This window comes from Callionymus lyra, chromosome 4 (genome assembly GCF_982586985.1).
Source record: "Callionymus lyra chromosome 4, fCalLyr1.hap1.1, whole genome shotgun sequence".
NCBI lineage: Eukaryota > Metazoa > Chordata > Actinopteri > Syngnathiformes > Callionymidae > Callionymus > Callionymus lyra.
In genome coordinates, this window is record NC_141821.1 from 12,380,863 (window position 1) to 12,399,610 (window position 18,748).

An 18,748-nucleotide genomic window follows, 5' to 3' on the forward strand; every position below is an offset into this window, starting at 1 on the left:
CCAGTTCTGAGATCACTCTCCAGACAGCAACATTAAAAAACTTAAATCTCAAGTGTTTAAATCTGTCGGGTTTTTTTTTTCTTCTCCTTAGATTATATTTCATTTGCCAAAGGTACTTGACTCTCACCAGATGCAAAGATGTTTTTGTTGTCAGACCCAATGATGATTTTGACATGTATGCTTACACTGTGCCCTTTGTTTTGTCTGCTTAAAATATACTGGCCGGCATTTCTACTTTCCTCCTCATCTTTCTCATTCTCCCAATCATGTCTACATTGCTAAAGCACCAGCTAATAAGCCTTTTTTGACTTCAGGGCGCAGAGGAAATGGTTCGCTCGCTCGTCGGTGGATTGGAACTGATTGCTAATTTGCTGAAGTCGAAAGACAACGAAGTGCTGGCAAGCATCTGCGCTGTCATAGTCAAAATAGCCAAAGACAAGACGAACCTGGCAATCCTCACCGATTGGGGGGTCGTCCCATTACTGGCCAACCTGACGAGCACGGTGAGTCCACGTCACTGCTGGAGAGAAACAAGCTTTTACTGTTCAACTGTGCAGTTCTCACTGCCTGTATACAAACAACCCAACAGTTTCATTTGCCCTTTTTTCGAATCATTTCAACATAAATTCAGCTAATGAGAAAAACATTGGCATATTTCGCCGAGAGCCTCTTGCTGAGTTTGTTACATTGTTAAAGTCTAATCTCCAGGGTTTAATATCATTTTGTTGTGTACACAGACGGATGACAGGCTCCGCTGCTACCTGGCGCAGGCCATCAGCCACTGCTGCTTGTGGGGGAACAACAGGACGGCGTTCGGGTTGGCTGGCGCTGTGGCGCCATTGGTGCGTTACCTGAAGACCGAAAACAGTTCGGTCAAACAGAGCACGGCCATGGCCCTTTACCAGCTGTCGAAAGAGCCACGAAATTGCGTCATCATTCATAGAGAAAAAGGGCTTAAGGTCAGTAAAAAATTCTGGATTTGTTTCATTCCCTCGTGATTTTATATTGCCGACATTTAAAAACAAATGTTTATAGGTTCTTTTTGTGACTAAATCTGGCTTAATTACATTGAGGCAAAAGTTCTTTGGACTCTCACCGCCCTTGTTAACACGACGTGTGAAAAACACAAGTAATAAACTTTGAAACAACTATTTTAGGAGCTTTTGACCGACGGGACAGAAACAAAGTGGGATTTTTTTTTTTTTCATGCGACAAGGAAAACATGAGTCCAATTTTGACCCGACATGGGAATTGACTAAAGCAAATAACGCAATGTGTGCAAAGTACCATTTCTCCTAGTAAACCCTAGATGCCATCTCGACACAAGTCAAAAGGGGGTGTCGTTGGGGGTAACCGTTGCCAGGGTCTGTGTCCAGGGCATCCGGGCGGGAATGAAGCAGTGTTATGTTCCGTGTAACAAAAAAAAAAAAAGTAGGTCGACAAAAATACAACACTGTTGTTGCAAGTGCTTAGTCACTTGGTCTACATCCATGAGCGAGTGATTGTGTTTACGTCTCTCTCCGTCAGAGAAGATTTCGTACGAAGATAAATCTCTGCTGTCGCTGATGATCAAACCCTTGGAAAAATACGCTGTAATTAAATCATGTCTGACAGAAACCGACTTGAACTTTAGAAACATTTATGTGGCCACACCGACTCTTCCCCTCCCAAAATAAAATGCTGTATAAATTATGAAGTGGTTTTGCCATCGCAGCCAAATATTTTTTTCCCATGTTCATTAAATCGTTTACTCTTCTATTACGACACTTGTTGTTAAACAGGAGCCATAAATGGGCTAAACATCGGGCGTTCAGTCATTAAAAGTTGTTTTAAGGCCCTTATTTGGACAAACCTTATTTAGCTAAACATGACGCCTTCGGTAATTATTGGACATGAATGGGTTCAACTATTAATGCTTGATTCACATGGAAATGAAACTCTCTCTTGATTAGCTTTTTTTGTTGCCTAGTCTCACATCATGTAAACAGTTTTTTTTCCATATATTAAATATTGCATCTTAACTAATAAGTTCATTAAAAAACTCCAAAGGTTGGTCAAATGCAGCTACTTAAGTCTGTCAGTGATCCCTGTGAAAACTGTTTTGCTATTCAATACTTCCATAGTCTCCATTATTTCTATTGATTTCTTTAGGTCATATTTGTTTATTTATTTATTTCAACCTCATCTTGTTGATTGATCTTATGTCTTTTATACACAATCTTATGCAATTTCCCACAAAGTGACCATAAAGCATTTTACAGATGAAAAAAAAGCTCTTGTTATTTCTGGCCATTTTGAAAATGTTATTTACCTAAAATGGGGTATGTTAAATTCATATTTAATTCATAGTTTATTTTGTTTTTGTTCGCTGTAGATTCAGGTCCAGGGGCCATTTACGGCCCTTGAGCAGATTTAATAACGCCCATCATCTCCGTTAATAACTTTTTTTTTTCCTCGAGAGAATGTTAAATAAACTATTTTTTAAGTTTCTAAAAAACAACATTTTAAACACCAATCAAGATCACAACTCAATTTAAAAAACACCAGAAAGTTAAGCTGCAAATTGTTGATCCCAATTCCGTTTGGAGGAGTTTGGACATCCCTGCTGTAGATGTTACTGTCTTCGTGGATGTTAATGTTGTTGATTTTGTAGTTTTTGTTGCCAGTATTGTAGTTTTTGTTTCACATTCATTGCTTTGAAGGTTTTACATTCCAGTTGAGAGTGAGTTTTTGCTTCTTTACATATACATTTTTCATTACTATAACCAGGTCAGATTGTCACAAGTATTTCTTAAAAGTATAGCCATAAGCGAGACAATGCTCTCTAGTTAAATGCAGTGTTAAGAATACTTCAGTCCTTTCACAAATATCTTTTCAGAAATTAAATTAAACTATGACTTTTTTGTCGTCATTAATGCCTTTGAATAATTATTCAGATTATTACATTATTATTACATAAAATGATAAATAAACTCATAGTTTCATTGTATGAATTCCCAGTGACGGTAAATTTACAGGCTTCATTTTTATTTGTATTTTATTCTATTTACTAATGGCTTATTTTGTTGTATTGCAAACTTCAATTTAACTGGCTTCAAATCAATCTGTTTAATTTTGGTAAACAACTCTAAACATCTGAATTTGGTGACTTATTTAACAAAAATGGGGGTATGTAAGGTAGATATATATTTTTATTTTGTTCAATCCTGCAGTACAAAGATGCTTACGTAAGTCATTAGAAATGTATGTTTATATCATAATCATAAACATAATAAACATGTTACGTGGAAATAACTAAACACAATATTGTTACATCACTGAACATTGTTCTTCTGTGCTCAGTCCAATGTTGTAAATGCATGTGAATAACAAATAATTCAGTCAAACTCACAGTTATGTAAACCGTAACTCATGCTCCTTTTCTTATTTTCTATCATTTGATTTCACAATTTCTCCATTTATTGGCTCTGAGTTTTGCCCTTCTTAATGTTCCCGTGAACAATTGCAACATAACATTGTTATGTATTTTTGGACCTTTAAAGAGCTTAATTGCAAAACACAGGCAGCCTCATTGTTCGGACTTCAGTCTCCGCCAGTCTAAGAGGTGGTTGCCTACCTGCCGGCACGACCCCGAGGAGACATTAGAGGCTGACGATCTCCAGTCTAGTTTAAAACCACCGGCTCAACCACACAGAGAGAATACTAAAACAATACCGTCTGAAAGTTGTAAATATACTTGGAGGGAGTTTATTGACAACTGATATGAGGCGCTGTGGCTAATTTATGAGTTTATGCGAATGTCTGAGCTGTCTCTTGTATTATTGCAGCCGTATTTTCAAGTGCTTTTCCGTGCCGCTGAGAACCTCTCCAAACATGCTGGGCCACATGTAGTGTACGATTTCCAATGAACAAAAGTGTCTTTTGCTCTCGAGTTGTTTTTAAAAAGTTGAAGTCCTCCACTGCAAAACTTTATGGCATGACCGTGAGATTCATAAAGGAAATTAAGAAAGTATTTTAGTCTGGAAAATGTATCACTGACAAGCCACAATGTGTTAGATTTATTTCTTTTAACTTTTATATGGTCATTACCAAGTAGCTAGGCTAACTCTTCATATTAAAATTTTGCTTTTTTTTTCATAAATCTTAAATTTTTCAAGAGTTACAAGAGTATATTTGTGTCATAAAAAGTATTAACTGCTCAATAAGAAAATATAATGTATATATACACACCTTTATTTGCTAACCTATATATCTGTTTCTTCATGCTACACTCGTTTATTGGTTTGATAAAATATGATCCTTCTGAGGTAAAGAAAATGATTGTTCAAATATGGCGTTTTAAAATAAACTATGGCAAGAATGAATCATCTTTGCCGTTTGATTTAACACCTACTCTTGGTATCTCACAGTTATAATGTTCATTTCATGGCATGTTCTTAGATCAACAAACCTGAAAGTGCTGAAACCATAAATCTCGATTCCAGCCAACTATTTGTAAAAGAGGCTCTTTCACAAGAAAGAAGTCAATGGATGTTCACGAGCGATCGCTGATGGCAATTATCTGTAATTCTCAAGTCCGGCACATCCTGCTGTACTTCCATCTAGAAGCGGTGTTTGTGTCTGAGAAGCACACTTCTGCCTCGGTTTGTTTTCCCTTCTTCTCTCACACCGACTCCAAGTTGAACAACAGAAATGAATGAACACACACCAGGCAGAGCGACACGAGTTTATACCCGAGATATTACTCTTATGATGTCGATTTCATACATTCATTTACTTTAGAACAGACCTGGGCAAAGTGCGGCCCGGGGGCCACATGCAGCCCTTTGACTGTATTTATGTGGCCCTCGTAATGTCAAAGTATGATCATGTATAAATGGTTCTAATGCATTTATTATTAATTTACATTTTCACACAACACTCCCCTCCTTTTTGTGTGTTATTTTTCGAGTATATATTAATCCCTCAAAAAATTTTTTTTTAAGTTAATTGAAGAAATGTTTTGAAAAAAAGAATCTATACAAGAATAAAATTGCATCTTATTTAGCTTAATTAATGTCACGGCCTAATGACGCATTTTTTTTAGGGATTTTTCGTCTTTCCTTTTGCTTGACGGCCCCTACGACATTCACGGAATTTAATGTGGCCCTAGAATTTTAATTGCCCACCCCTGCTTAAGAACGTTTGATTTTTAGCCTTTCACATCCACACCTGACCAATTCTTCACTTCCATTTTAAAGTTTCTTCCACTCAGCAAAGTGCAGTTTCACCAGAGAATGTTGTTTACCTTTCGCTCCCCTTCACTGACTCTCCTTTTACTCCTGTAAACATTGTTGTTTGTGCTGCGGCACGACTTCCCCGAGACACAGTGAATCCATCTGAACCCGGAGCTCGCCCTAGCACAGCGTGAGCACACATCAACGATGTTCACGACACTGGACCAACCAGACCTCCCCTCGTCCTCAATCAGCGGGGGGGGGGGGGGGGTCGAGCGGGACCATGTTCCTCCTCTCTCTCCCTTCCTGGAGGTCGGGACTCACTGGAGACTTCTCACCTCCAGTTCTCTTGATGAGGCAAGTGTTGTGGGCGGCCAAGGGAATATCAAACAAGCGCTATATTATATCCTCGCGGGGTCCCAGCTGGGAGGGAAATAGCACCTGAGGAGAGAAAAAAAAAAAAAAAAAAAAAAGTGAAGAGAGACACGCTTATCTAGAGTGTAGCTCTGCGCTTCGGGAGACCTTATTTGGCGACGTCTGAATAACATGCTATGAGGTTGGCAAAACGCTGCCTCTGGCACTTCTCAGGCATCCTCTCCGTTCACAAAAGAGACTTGTTTAGCGAGCGGCGTGTCCCCCCCCCTCCCGCCCTCCGCCCCCCGTCTGTGGATGTAAGTTTGCTCTCAGAGGTGTTTTGGATGCTATTTAAAGTTGCATTAAAACCAGCGGGCGAATGCTTCGCGTAGATTCTGCAACACTGCAGCATTGACGAGGCTGGAAGCAGCGACGCACAAAAGAAAAATAGTTTTTTTTTTCTCCTTCCTGACTCAAAAGTTTCTCGCTCGGAAAAAGCACTTTCTTTCGCTGTTTGCCGACCGGACGAACGCACAGACAGGCATGTTTGCATGTAACACGAAGGGGTCTCGGGGGTCAGGGTCGGCCAACATGCCTCGTGAACTTCGGGTTTTTAGAAAAGCGCTCAGCTGTTCCACGTAGAAGGAAGGGAGTGACAACACACTCTGGAGGCTCACACTTGTGTTTTGGCAGACAATGGTTTTCTTTGTAAACGGTTTCGGATGGGCGGAAATTGAGAAAAACTACAGGGAAGAGGTTGATGCTGTCAGAGAGCTCACAAGGCTGTGTGGTCCCTCAGCTGAGAAGTGTCACCGTGTCAGATCCTCACTCTAAAGTCATTGGAAATAATACTTGTCTTATCTTTGCGGATTTTCTTCTCTTTCTCTTTTGGCAGACGAACACTTAAAATACCCCTAACTAGGTTTTCAGGCAATATAAATGCGTAGAGAATTACATCCATGACTTCCTAAAAAATAAATGGAAGAACTTGATCCACAACAACCAACATCTGCTGTAACCACAAATCCAATTTTACAAAAGTGAATAGCAGGGGAAATATGTGCGCTAGTGTTGTAGTTCTTTAGACCTGTCTTTTTCGTGGTGTTGGGCCATAGTATTGGTCTTGAAGCATAAGACCACCATTATTTTTCTGATCCTTCAATGATATATTTGGTACAAATGTTGGCAATTTGTGTTTTTGTTCTTTGTTCCCGGTCCTTAAAAATCTTGGTCTTGAGTTGGTTTCGTCACTCTTGGGTATCGGTAGCGTCTCGATCTCGGCTCAGGAGTGTTGATCTATTATGTGCGACTAAGAATAACAACTCATGAGAGAATAAGGGACATCGTAATATGGTCATTACAGAGTAGCTAGGCTGGTTAAACCCCATGCTGTTTACGAGGAAGGGATCTACGGGAGGGAGACTAAGCAGGTGGAAGAAAACAGTGGCGTACGTTAAAAAAACAAAACATTTTCGCACTATAAGTAAATCCATTTTAAACACAATATTAGCATTTTATTTACCCCTATTATTCTGAACACATGTTTTAATAATGCCACACCTGGTCTACATCCGAAATAACTCCATGATAGAGACCATGATTGTTACAAAAGCTAAACATAGCATCGTCATGTATTTGTAGTTATTATTTGGTGGAACTGATTATTTGCCTTTTACTTTTAGAAATACATGACACGTGTGCTGTTGTTGTGATATCTGTTTTCCATAGCCATTGTATTGTAGGAACACACTTTCCACACTGTACCATAAACAGCAGTTTATTTAAACAAAACTCATCTTAATTCAAAAACTCTGGACTGATAACATGTCCCGGGTGTTCCCTGCAGGACTAGACTCTAGCCTCCTGTCACCTGTTAAAGAAAATAAATGCTAATATTAACAAATCATAGGGAATGGAAAGTGAACTCAATGGTAAGTTACAGCTGTAAGTCTTATTTATCTGCTGCATTAAGTCAAGATAAGCTCCCTTAAACCTCTGTCTGCAAAAGGTCCCGAGTTTTAAAAAAAACTAGTTTTGCTTTAGGACCACATAAATAATCGTGCATCTTGGATCATGTCGATGGCCTGCAAGCAGAAAACATTTAGACAAAAGTGAAAACAGTTCAAGTGGGAGCTCTTCCCAAAGACGTCGTGGTTCATTTCCATTTAAATATGTTACATGAGATATTGTCTCGCTTGTGCAAATCCTCGACTTCAATGCGACACTGCTGCCGCGGAAGCCAAGGAAACAATCCGGCGCGAGTTCAGACACCACATTTGTAATCCCCTCGGAGAACAAGCTCTCAAATAGTTGGGGATTAGACGTGCCCCCCGAACATCTCGCTGGTAGCCGTATTTATCAAGGCGTCTTTATGTTTAGGAGCGGGGAGACCTTAAGAGCTTAGTCTGGGGATGTAATGATGCCATTTGTTCATCATCGATGTAAACAAGACTTTCCGACGTAATTGCGAGTGTGGCTTAGGAAACCTCAACGGCAAGCCATTGTGATTTTTATGAAGAAGCACACATTGAACGAATTTGGTGCAGCTCAGTATTTATGCTCGCATTTACTTTTATTTTGATTCAGCTCCGCTGTTGCCCACAAACATGATGTAGTGATTTCGCTAAAGATACACAGATGCCACTCAGTTCTGGACCGCCATCTTTTTTTTTATTCCTTTTTAACGTGTAACTGAATCAAGTGTTTCATCTCTTTTGATATTGTTCAGCACTTAAATGTTAATATCAGATGGATCAAGTGCTGATGTCACAGTTTCCTTCAAGAACAATGCCAGCATGATTCTTTTAACATTTGTCTATATTTCCATGTATTTTCGTGTGTATTTCAAATAGCAGTGGGTGTGATTGTGATCTGCTCTTTTAAAACTAGCTGTAAGAAACATTAAAACCAGAGAAGAGACCCATGTGTCCCGTCTGTCCCATCAATTACTATTTAATAAACTATTAAAAAAAACTCCTTCACTTATTCGTATTTAATACTCTAAACATCCTTTACATTAAAGAATAGAAATCAACTAGTTAATGTGGTATGTATGGTTTTGCGGAACCCTTTTTTTTTTTTACCTCTGCCAAGGAGGTTATGAACTTTTCCAGTGTTTAGCATCTTTAGTTTTTAATTTGACAATTAATATTGCAACATATTTGTTCTATTGACTTTATTGAAAGTATCTTTTTTTGTTATTTTGTATATATTTATTGACAATATCATGAATAGAATCATCATACATATATTAGATTTCTGCCATTTTCTTCAACAACACAACAGGAAGCAACTACATATAGTTTAACGAAGAATAGTGGCTTTTTTTAAATGTACATTTCAAATACTAAAAAAGGGAACGGTATTACTAGTCAGTATTATATACTATTATTTAGTTAAAATACATTTTGGATTGCAACATCTGGTGAAAAATGTTGGTCACAACTAAAAGAACCAAGAGTCTTAAGACAATTCCAGCAAAGACATCTAAGTCAAATTGTTTTCTGCTCTATTTACTCTTCCCGCAGATCCTTGTCACTCTAATGGAATCTGACGATGAGGTGCTTCACCGAGCGTCCGCCGGCTGCGTGCGGAACATCCGTCTCCTCGCCGAGGCCAACAGGGATTCGAAGCTGTTCAAATGATCAGGTGGATTTCAACAGCTCGAAGACTTTTTTTTTTTTTCTCTCTCTCTCTCTCTGGAGCTACAGGTGACACAGACGCTACATTTTTGGTGTGTTGAAAATGAGAAAGCGTTGTTTTGGGACTTTATAACTTATAATATAATCGACCAACAACTGCGCATCAATGATCTATTTGGTCCTCAAATGAGTAAATCATGCACCTAAGTGTAGTTTTCCATGAAATAATGTTATTGCAAGGCCACTGACTCGGAGGAAAAAAAGAAAAAAAAACACGTGAAGCTCCAGCAACTTTTTCTAACGAACCATCCAACATATCATTTCTCCTCTCGGCTGCCTCCGATTTGAATGATTTTTATGTTTCGCACTGATCTGCCCACTTTCCAGCGCCGTCGTCAAAGTACTCGTCCATGTTTCCTTCGTCTGAGTTCACTTTATACAAGACCTACACACTCTTTCCGTTTCAGGCCTGATGTTGTAATCAGGAAGACTAAACAAGACGTTGAAGAAATGCATGTTTTACATAACTGATGAGGTGGAAGCTTTTTTTTGCCGTTTTTATCTTTTTGGGGTTTTCTCCGAAGAATCCCACCAGTGATCGTCTGTGATGATGTACGTCTGTGATACATAAAGGAGACAATAAAGATTTATAAGCTTTGACTTGAGGAGGATAAGACGTGGAGAGAAAGACTCAATCATCAATCATCAAAACAGATGCAGCATTTGAAAGTTGTTCAGACCATTTTCTGGCTCAGAACTTTAATCCCCCTCAAAAGAAATCATCACTTAAACGATGGAAATTTACCAATAAAAGACATTCCTTCAAAACTATTTGTTAATGGACAATTTTTGATAGGATTTACAGACTTTAACTGCTGAACTGGGCATAAACAAAAGTTGAGAAGCGAACTAAAAGCTATCTGACTGTTTGATAGCAAAATAAAATGTTACAAAATATATTTATGTACTGTATATATTACGGTATATATATATATATATATATCTGTTAGGACGACAGTCTATTTTTAAGTATGTAACACGAAAATAATGAATGACACAACTCTTATTCATCCAATGACACATCCTGGACATTTTTATCCTAACAAGCAGCTAAAACACAAATAAACAATCCTTGAAATGGAAAAAAAATCTGTGATTTCTGTGGTTTGTTGCAAACAAGCGTGGGTTACTGTAAATAAAATAGCAAAAGGATAAAAAATAGTAATTTTAGTTGAAGGGTGTCGGTTCTGTGTTTATGTATGGCAATATATAAAACAACAATAATAAAGTTTCAGATTGAGGCTTCTCTAAATAAATGTTTACTAAGTCATTTTTATTGTTTGGTAAAATGTTTCAAGTTCTTCCCTTGTTCATTTTTGGTTTCAACATGGCTGCCACATTTTAACTGAAGAAAACTTCCATCGATCCAATTTGACAATCAAAGACGTCCACATGACCACAAGAGAAGTTGAGCTCCATAACCCCTGGACAAATGTAAATGACTTCCAAACCCAACTCCAGTTTAGACCGAACCTATTTTGGTTATACGTTTTTAACTAACAAAGATTCCAGAAAACATAAAAAAAGAAAAAAACAATAATCAGATTAAGTGATCAAATAGAATTCTATCTTTACCTAAACTGTCAAAAAAATCCATCTGCAGTCACAGCTAGCTGTTAGCTTGTTATCACAGTGAAGACAAGTGACCTGTCCTGTCGGTGGACGTGGATATGATCAGCAGCCACCGATGATGTGAGTTTGTTTACGCGTCTGTCAGCCTCTTGGTCTCTGTTCTCCAGTTGTCTTGGTCCCGGTTAGCTCAGAACCTTTGCCGGTCGACCACAGAAGCTGCCACCGCGTCCCGTCGGACTTTCATCATTAATATCTGCCATGTGCTGAAATAGAAAATTAGCCGATCATTGAACATGTGCGGTTGAAAATCGTCCTCATTCTTTGAAGCCTAAACGCATCCAGCTGCTGGTGCGGGTCACTGCGAGAGCACCGGGGGGAGGATGAGTGAGCAGACTATTACGCAAAGATACAACTTCATCCCAAACAAATAAAGACTGAATAAATAAAAATACCTCGTACGCTTTGTGGTGAGATATTGTTAAAGTTAATTACTTTGCGGCGATGAACGTCATCCGCTGTTTTACTGAGCTTCTAATAAGTCAGGTTTAGTTCAGAAGCTTTAACACAATCAGATTTCTTTCTTCGTCAGCCTCTCAACAAACTTTAAGGGAACTCTCTTGACCTTTACCTTCAGAACCCGATGCTGAGGAAGTCTAGCGAGTCGGTTTCAGGATCACGGCCCTCGGGCTCATTGGTCATGAAGCCACAGTTGAGAGTATTAGTCGAGGCCACAAACCCTCTGAGAACCCAAACTGCCACTTTCTTTGGCTCGCCGTCCGACACAGGGACATTATTCAGGGGAAATTAGAGGTTCTGCATCCACGCCTTGGCATAGCCGGCAATTAGGTCCGGCTCCGGCCTTTCTGGTCGCCGTTCAAGATCCCTCGCTTCTCATCACCTCACGGAAGAGATGGAAATAGTGGAAGGGATATCCCCAATGTTGTTGTCCTTGTTAAGAGGGAAAATGCGTGCCCTCGCATCCACCACACCCTGGTATCTCATCTAACGTCTCGCCATCCGCCCGACCTTCACCCCGTCCTGACTCCAGCAGATGTTTCCCATGGTGCCGGGGTGACGGATGGCGACCACACCGCTGCACTTTTCTTCACATTACAGAAGACATCCCCGGTGAACCCTGTAATGTTGTTTTCCTGTTTGTCCCGGTCGGTGCGGTCGTGACAACATTTCCACGAGACAACGCACCGAAGACATGTTGGTTTACTTTGCAGTCATAGCATGATAGACACTAATAAGATTTCTTAACATAAGAAGTGATTCTTCGTTCAGCGTCCAATGATTTTTTTGAGTGTTGAACATCAGTGGCTGCAGTGTTGCTCCGCCACTGATGTTGCCATTCAAAACATGTGCAAACACAACAGCTTCTCACAGCTGCATCCAAATGTCGGGCCTTTGCTCAGAGCGACCGAACACTGTCTCGCTTCTCGACACGTACACTGGCTTTTATAGCGTCACTTCAGCTCGCACCACCTTTACCGCCCGTGCGTGTTTGGATGATGTCCACTGAATCAATTCTTAAAATGTGCTAATAAACCCTGGCGTTCTCCTCCACCAAGAGTAAATAAGTAGCCGGTCTGGCAATAAATAAACAGAGTTACTGACTGGGTAAATGTTTTGGTCTCATTTTCAGACTTGAAAGTGACGTCTCCATAAATGTCTCTTAAAAAGTAAAAGTTTTATTAGTCGTGGCAGCGTGTACTTTTCTTTTCTTATTAGTATCTAATGGAACTTCTAATTGTTGGATTTTATTTTGTTTTCTGCTTCTGTGTACTGAACATTTGACCCAGATAACTTTATTCACAAGCCAGTTTTGTTAAACATGAGTTGAATTTGGTGAAGCCTCTTTAGGTTGATTAGAGATCTTTATAGAAAGACCTCGATGAATCCTCAGGCGTCATGTCGTCACCATAAGGTAGTACAGTACAGTTAACATACAGTAGCTCTGTGCCAGCGACAGGATGGGATTAGCTAACAAGAATTTTCATAGGTTCTTAATGGCAGAGAGCACAAAGGAAACGTTTTAAAATGTATATATTTGGGTCACAGCTTATATGGAGATGTTTTCAGACATTAAATGGAGGGTCTAATTGTTTTTATACTAGGACAAGAGATACCATGTAAATGAAGCCAAAAAATATTTGGTGGGGACAGGAGGGAAGGTAGGTGCGACACAGGAGGCTGGGTCTTGTATTTGAAAAAGACATGTCTCTAGTGCAGCGAGAACTCTGACCCGCTCTAGTAGAAGAACTCACATTTCCCCGATCCTTAAAACTCTACATCGGCTGCCAGTTTCTTTCAGGGTCAAATTAAAAAATTCAGATCTTTCAGATCTATTCATGGTCAGGCTTCTCCTTACATCAGTGATCTGATCCAGACTTACACCCCAGCTCGGGCTCTGAGGTCTGTGGATCAGAATCTACTGATGGTTCCTCGCACACGGTTCAGGACCAGAGGAGAGAAATCCTTCCAGACTGTTGCTCCTAAGCTTTGGAACGATCTTCCTCTCCCTCTGTGTTTGATGGATCTTCTGACTTAATTTTCTTGGGGCTGTTGGGTTTGTGTCTATGTTGTCTTGGCCTTTTAAAGTATGTATTTTAAATGTGTATTGTTTTTTATTGTTAAAGTGCTTTGTGACCCCGGGCTGCGAAAGGTGCTTTACAAATAATAACTTTCTTAATATGGTAGCCACTAATGGTAAATGCTAAAAGAATAGACTTGTAGTCAACAACCACCTCAGTCACTACCATAAATCGAGGGTGTCAATTACTGACCAAGACTTTTGGAGAACCAGATCAAGACCATTTGATTGATTTGGAACGATCTTTAAAATTTCATCAATTCAATTGGCCTGATAGTTTGTATATTGAGCCAGGATTATTGAGCAAGTGCTGTCGATACTACTTTCTAGAATCCCACATTAATCGACCAATCGACCACAAAGACCAAGACCATGAAAAACAAACTTGAGAACTAAAAGTCCAACAACAACCACTATGATTAAATCCACTCTAAACTGTGTTCGTCAACATCATCCCTGATTTTGACTATAACCTAATTTCTCAAATAAATCAAACATTTCTATATCTTTTTCAATGTTGGAACCTTCCAAATTTAAGTAACTTTGTATTCTCCAAGATTGTGTCAAACACCTGTGTGAACTTTTCCTCAACTTAACTGACTGAGGTAAGCAACAAAGATTGGTCTCAATCGTGGAAACAATATGGTTAAGTCATCATCTGATGAGCTCGAAGAGGAGGCCACGTTGTGATTTCACTCGTGGAACAGTGTAGGTAACACAAAAGATACCTTCTCATCAGATCACTGGCATCTGTTAACATGAAGTAAATCTAGTTCAGTTGTTTTTTTTTACTCGAGACCTTTGTTCACTTCACCATCCCGGTTCATTCCCTTACTGCCACGGCACTTAACATCTAAGCGCTGCTAATGAAAAAGTCATTACGGACCGGATCTGTTGTGTGTCTGCCTGTTTGTGGTAAGTGTAAGCCAGAGCGAGATATGGATATGCCTGTCAGTTACACTAAAATATCACCGCTGCTTTCCTCCTTGTGTATGACCCTGAAATTGGGAGATTGTGAAATATTAGACACTGGTCTGCTTTGATTAGAGTCGGAGAATGACGGCAGCTTCAAAAATGCTGTGACTGGCTTTGAAAATCAATTTAACTAAAAACATGTTTGTGGTCTTTAAAGCATTGTCCTCGCTCTGGAGCCGTTCCAATACCTGACCATCTTTTTTATTTTATTTTAACGTGTGTGTGTCCGGGACAAAGTGGTGCGGGTTGTACTTGTCCGGTTGCTAATTGAAAATAGCGCAGACTGATGTCCAGCAGTCATATTTATTGGCAGACTAATGAAAATATCCAGTAAAGAGTCTGAGAGCAGATGTCGACTAATCTCTACATGCTCCGAGCAGCACAGCTGTGATCCAGAAGTCCGGCCAAGTTCCCTTCTTTGGAATCGACCGGAGTATGGCACCTGACCAAAAACCATATTATCCTCCAGTTTTCATCAGGATCTTTTCATCACAACCGAAGGGGGGGAGACATGCGAGTGAGGGAGAATAGCACCGAAATCATCGAATCATCAGGAAGGCATTGAGAAAACGTGCTATTTAAATGTGCAACTGATTGCACACTTTTGAGTCGTGATTCAGTTTCTGCCCAATTAATAGTATCATGAGTCCAAGGTTGGTGAAGATTCCCTCCCTGGTGTTGCGTCATGTCATGGTGATGACAATCCTTTCTATCTGACCTTAATGTCTTCTCTCCCGACGTTAATTAATATCCGTTCCCCCTGCACGGCGTTTTAATAGTCCCCCCGTTCCAGTCTAGCTCTTCGCTGTCTGTCAGTTTGCCCAAGAACTCCCTAATACTTGAGAGATTTGCAACTGTCTGCACGCTGAAGGGGGGGAAAAAAAAACACCGGAGCCCCACAGCAAAGATGGTCCGACGCTGGGGGATGTGGAGGTGATGACACTTAAATAACGGCTTCAGCTTCGGTGACGTTATAATCGACCCCAGACAAGTTTACAGATTACTGATTTCTTGCGAGATGCCTTGGTGTTGCATCTTTGTCTCAACAATGTGTTTGTTATTTCCATCAGAAACTCCTGCTGGTTCACAACATGAACCCAAATCCGAAGGTTTCAAGAGTAGCAAGGAAAAGCTTTGGCTGTAGCGTCCGAACCATTGACAAAATGCACCTAGACCTATTGTAAAGAAAGTAAGTAAGTAAGTAAGTAAGTAATATATATTTATATAGCGCTTTTCGAGACCAGGGTCACAAAGCGCTTTAACAATCAAAACAACACTCAAAACAGTACATACTTCAAAGATCAAGACAACACAGAGAACAACACAGGAGTTCGAGAAATTCAAGGAAAAGCCTGCACAAATAGAAACGTCTTAAGATGTTTCTTAAAGGAGTCAGTAGACTCCATCAAGCGCAAAGAGAGAGGAAGATTGTTCCAAAGCTTAGGAGCAACAGCCTGAAAAGATTTCTCTCCTCTGGTCCTGAGCCGTGTGCGTGGAACCATAAGTAGATTCTGATCCACAGACCTCAGAGACCGAGCTGGGGTGTAAGGCTGGATCAGATCAGTGATGTAAGGAGGAGCCTGACCATGAATAGCTCTGAAAGTAAGAACCAGAATTTTAAAGTTGATCCTGAAAGAAACTGGAAGCCAGTGAAGAGTTTTAAGGACCGGAGAAATGTGAGTTCTTCTACTAGAGCGGGTCAGAATTCTCGCTGCAGAGTTCTGAATCAACTGCAGGCGAGACAGCTCCTTCTTGTTAAGACATGCAAACAAACTGTTACAATAGTCCAGACGAGAAGAAACAAACGCATGGATTACAAGCTCCAGATCATGTTGTGACAGCATTTTCCTAAGTTTAGAGATTTTTCTCAGTTGAAGGAAACAGTTTCTGGTCAGTTTTCTACAGTGTTGAACAAGAGACATGTCTTTATCAAATACAACACCCAGGTTTCTCAGGCTCAGTTTGACAGACTGACCTAAGTCACCCAAGTACTGACTCAACCCTGGAATCGTATCATCAGGAGCAATCACCAGAGTTTCAGTTTTGTCCACATTAAGCTGTAAAGTGTTTTCACTCAGCCATTGTTTGATTTCTAGCAAACAATTGACTAAGCTGTTCAGCCTTTGGGGCTCAGTTGGGTCAAAAGAGCAGTAGAGCTGGATGTCATCAGCAAAAATGTGATAAGAAACATCTGGAAATCTCTGAATGATTTTACCAAGGGGAATCAAGTACAGCAAAAACAATAAAGGACCCAGAACAGAACCTTGAGGGACTCCACACAACAGATCTGCCGATTCAGACCTCATTTGATTGGCAGATACACTAAAACTGCGCCCAGAAAGGTAAGATGAGAACCATTCTAACACAGACCCAGACAGTCCCACTTCATCCCTTAGTCTTCTCAGCAGGATCTGGTGATCAACTGTGTCAAAGGCTGACGACAGATCCAAGAGAACCAGAACAGTGAATTTACCAGAGTCAGCCGACATCATGATGTCACTGGACACTTTCAGTAAAGCTGTCTCCGTAGAGTGATGTTTACGGAAGCCAGACTGAAACTTCTCATGGATGTCGCTCTGATCCAAGAACAAAGACAGCTGCTCGGACACCACCTTCTCCAAGATCTTGGACAAGAAAGGGAGCTTAGAAATAGGCCTTAAATTACTGAGGTCAGTTGGGTCTAAGCCTGGTTTTTTGAGCAGAGGCTCCACAATGGCATGTTTAAATGCATTGGGAAAAACCCCTGTGGAAAGGGAGAGGTTCACCATATTGGTAACCCAGGGGCCAATTACATCAAATACTTTGATAAAAAGCCTACAAGGAAGGACGTCATCTGAGCAAGAGGAGGGTTTCATCTTGTTCACTAGTGCTGAAATATCACCCAAAGATACAGCAGAGAAGGATGACCAAGAGGAGGAGATGGGCTCAGAGACAGTAGGGGTTCCCAACAAAGGGGGAGAGATTTTCTCTTTGATCAATTTAATTTCGTCAATGAAAAATCTCAACAATGCATTGCTGTCAGCTTCACAGAAGACCGGCGTGATTTGAGGATCAGGAGACACGAGAGAATTAATCGTGTCAAACAAAACTTTGGGGTTTTTCCTATTTGCTGCTACCAGTTTTCTGATGTAATCAGATCTAGCAGTTTCTACCATCTCATTGTAAGAAGTCAACAGATCCCTGAGGTGAAGTCTGTGCACCTCAAGTTTAGTAGACTTCCAGAGACGCTCAGTCTTTCGACAAAGTCTCTTCAGACTCAGGAGATCTTCATTTGTCCAAGGGCACTGTTTTTTCTGAATTTTCAAGTTCAATTTAACAGGTGCCACTTTCAAGCACAAGTGAAACTTAAAACAAGAGAATTCAAAACTTGTTGTCTGAAGGTGCGTCGTAAACCATGGGTGACGTTTTCGTTGTTGTTACTATCGGTCCATTGAGTGGAAGTGTTTTGTCGGTGAGGTCCGTAAAGAATCGCGCCACCAACTACGAAGATACTCTTGTTTAGACCAACTGGGTCTGGTGTGGATTTTATACTCCCACTGTAGCATTTTCTAAAGTTGTTGGATTTCGGTACCAACAGCTTTGTTCAGGTCCAACATGAAGCAGTGACTGCTTTAGTTGTTCATGTTATTCTGTAGAACAAACTCCTATGGATGATCAAAGTCATGGTCTGACTCTACAACCATCCTCCAGTTGTCGCTGATGTTAGAGACCGATAACCCTCATTAAGACCTTATTTCAATGAAAGCTTAAAACAGTGGCCTAGTACCACCAGGTCTTGTGATTATAGTTTATGTCATTTTCAGCTAAGGTTCTAAAGTTGAAGCTCTCGCACGCCATGTTTAACCATCCTGACCAGGTCTGTTTCATGCTTTGAGTTTGATACGTGTAACTTTAAACTTAATTTTATTTAAAAATATCTGTTATTCTTTACGTCTTTCGTTGGTAAAGTTGCATTCTTTATATTTCATACGTCATTTATGTCTCTGTGAACACCTGGAGAATCAATATGAAAAGTGTCTTTCAAGGCTTTTTGTTTCGTGAGTAAGATCTTCTGTAGTGTCGCTGTTGTCGGTCTATTCAATCTCTGAGTCACCTGTTTATAATTTTCTTCACAAGATTTAGTCACGTCCACACATTTTAAATTTGTTTCAAAAGACTGAGCACTTTTGTCAACGAAAACTAATGAGATCGCATCTAATGTTAGTCAATTCATCATTTCTTTACTCGCCTTTAGTGTTTGTTAGGTTGACTTTTATTCTGAAAACATTTTTTTGCAACTGACCTTCGTCCGATGCCATTTCTCATATTGTTTTATCCTTTTTTTTTTCAAATTT

General features: G+C 40.1%; 1 protein-coding gene across 1 annotated transcript in view; it reads left to right on the forward strand.

The window, feature by feature from the left end:
• The window catches only part of odad2 (outer dynein arm docking complex subunit 2), a 32,274-nt gene extending 22,389 nt beyond the window's left edge, over positions 1 to 9,885 (forward strand). The window contains exons 12-14 of the mRNA XM_087788821.1: positions 315 to 503; positions 738 to 959; positions 9,098 to 9,885. Coding sequence (XP_087644947.1) covers positions 315 to 503; positions 738 to 959; positions 9,098 to 9,214 — 528 coding nt within the window. The 3' untranslated portion in view covers positions 9,215 to 9,885. The remainder of the gene's footprint in view (positions 1 to 314; positions 504 to 737; positions 960 to 9,097) is intronic.
• Positions 9,886 to 18,748: the final 8,863 nt, after the last annotated feature.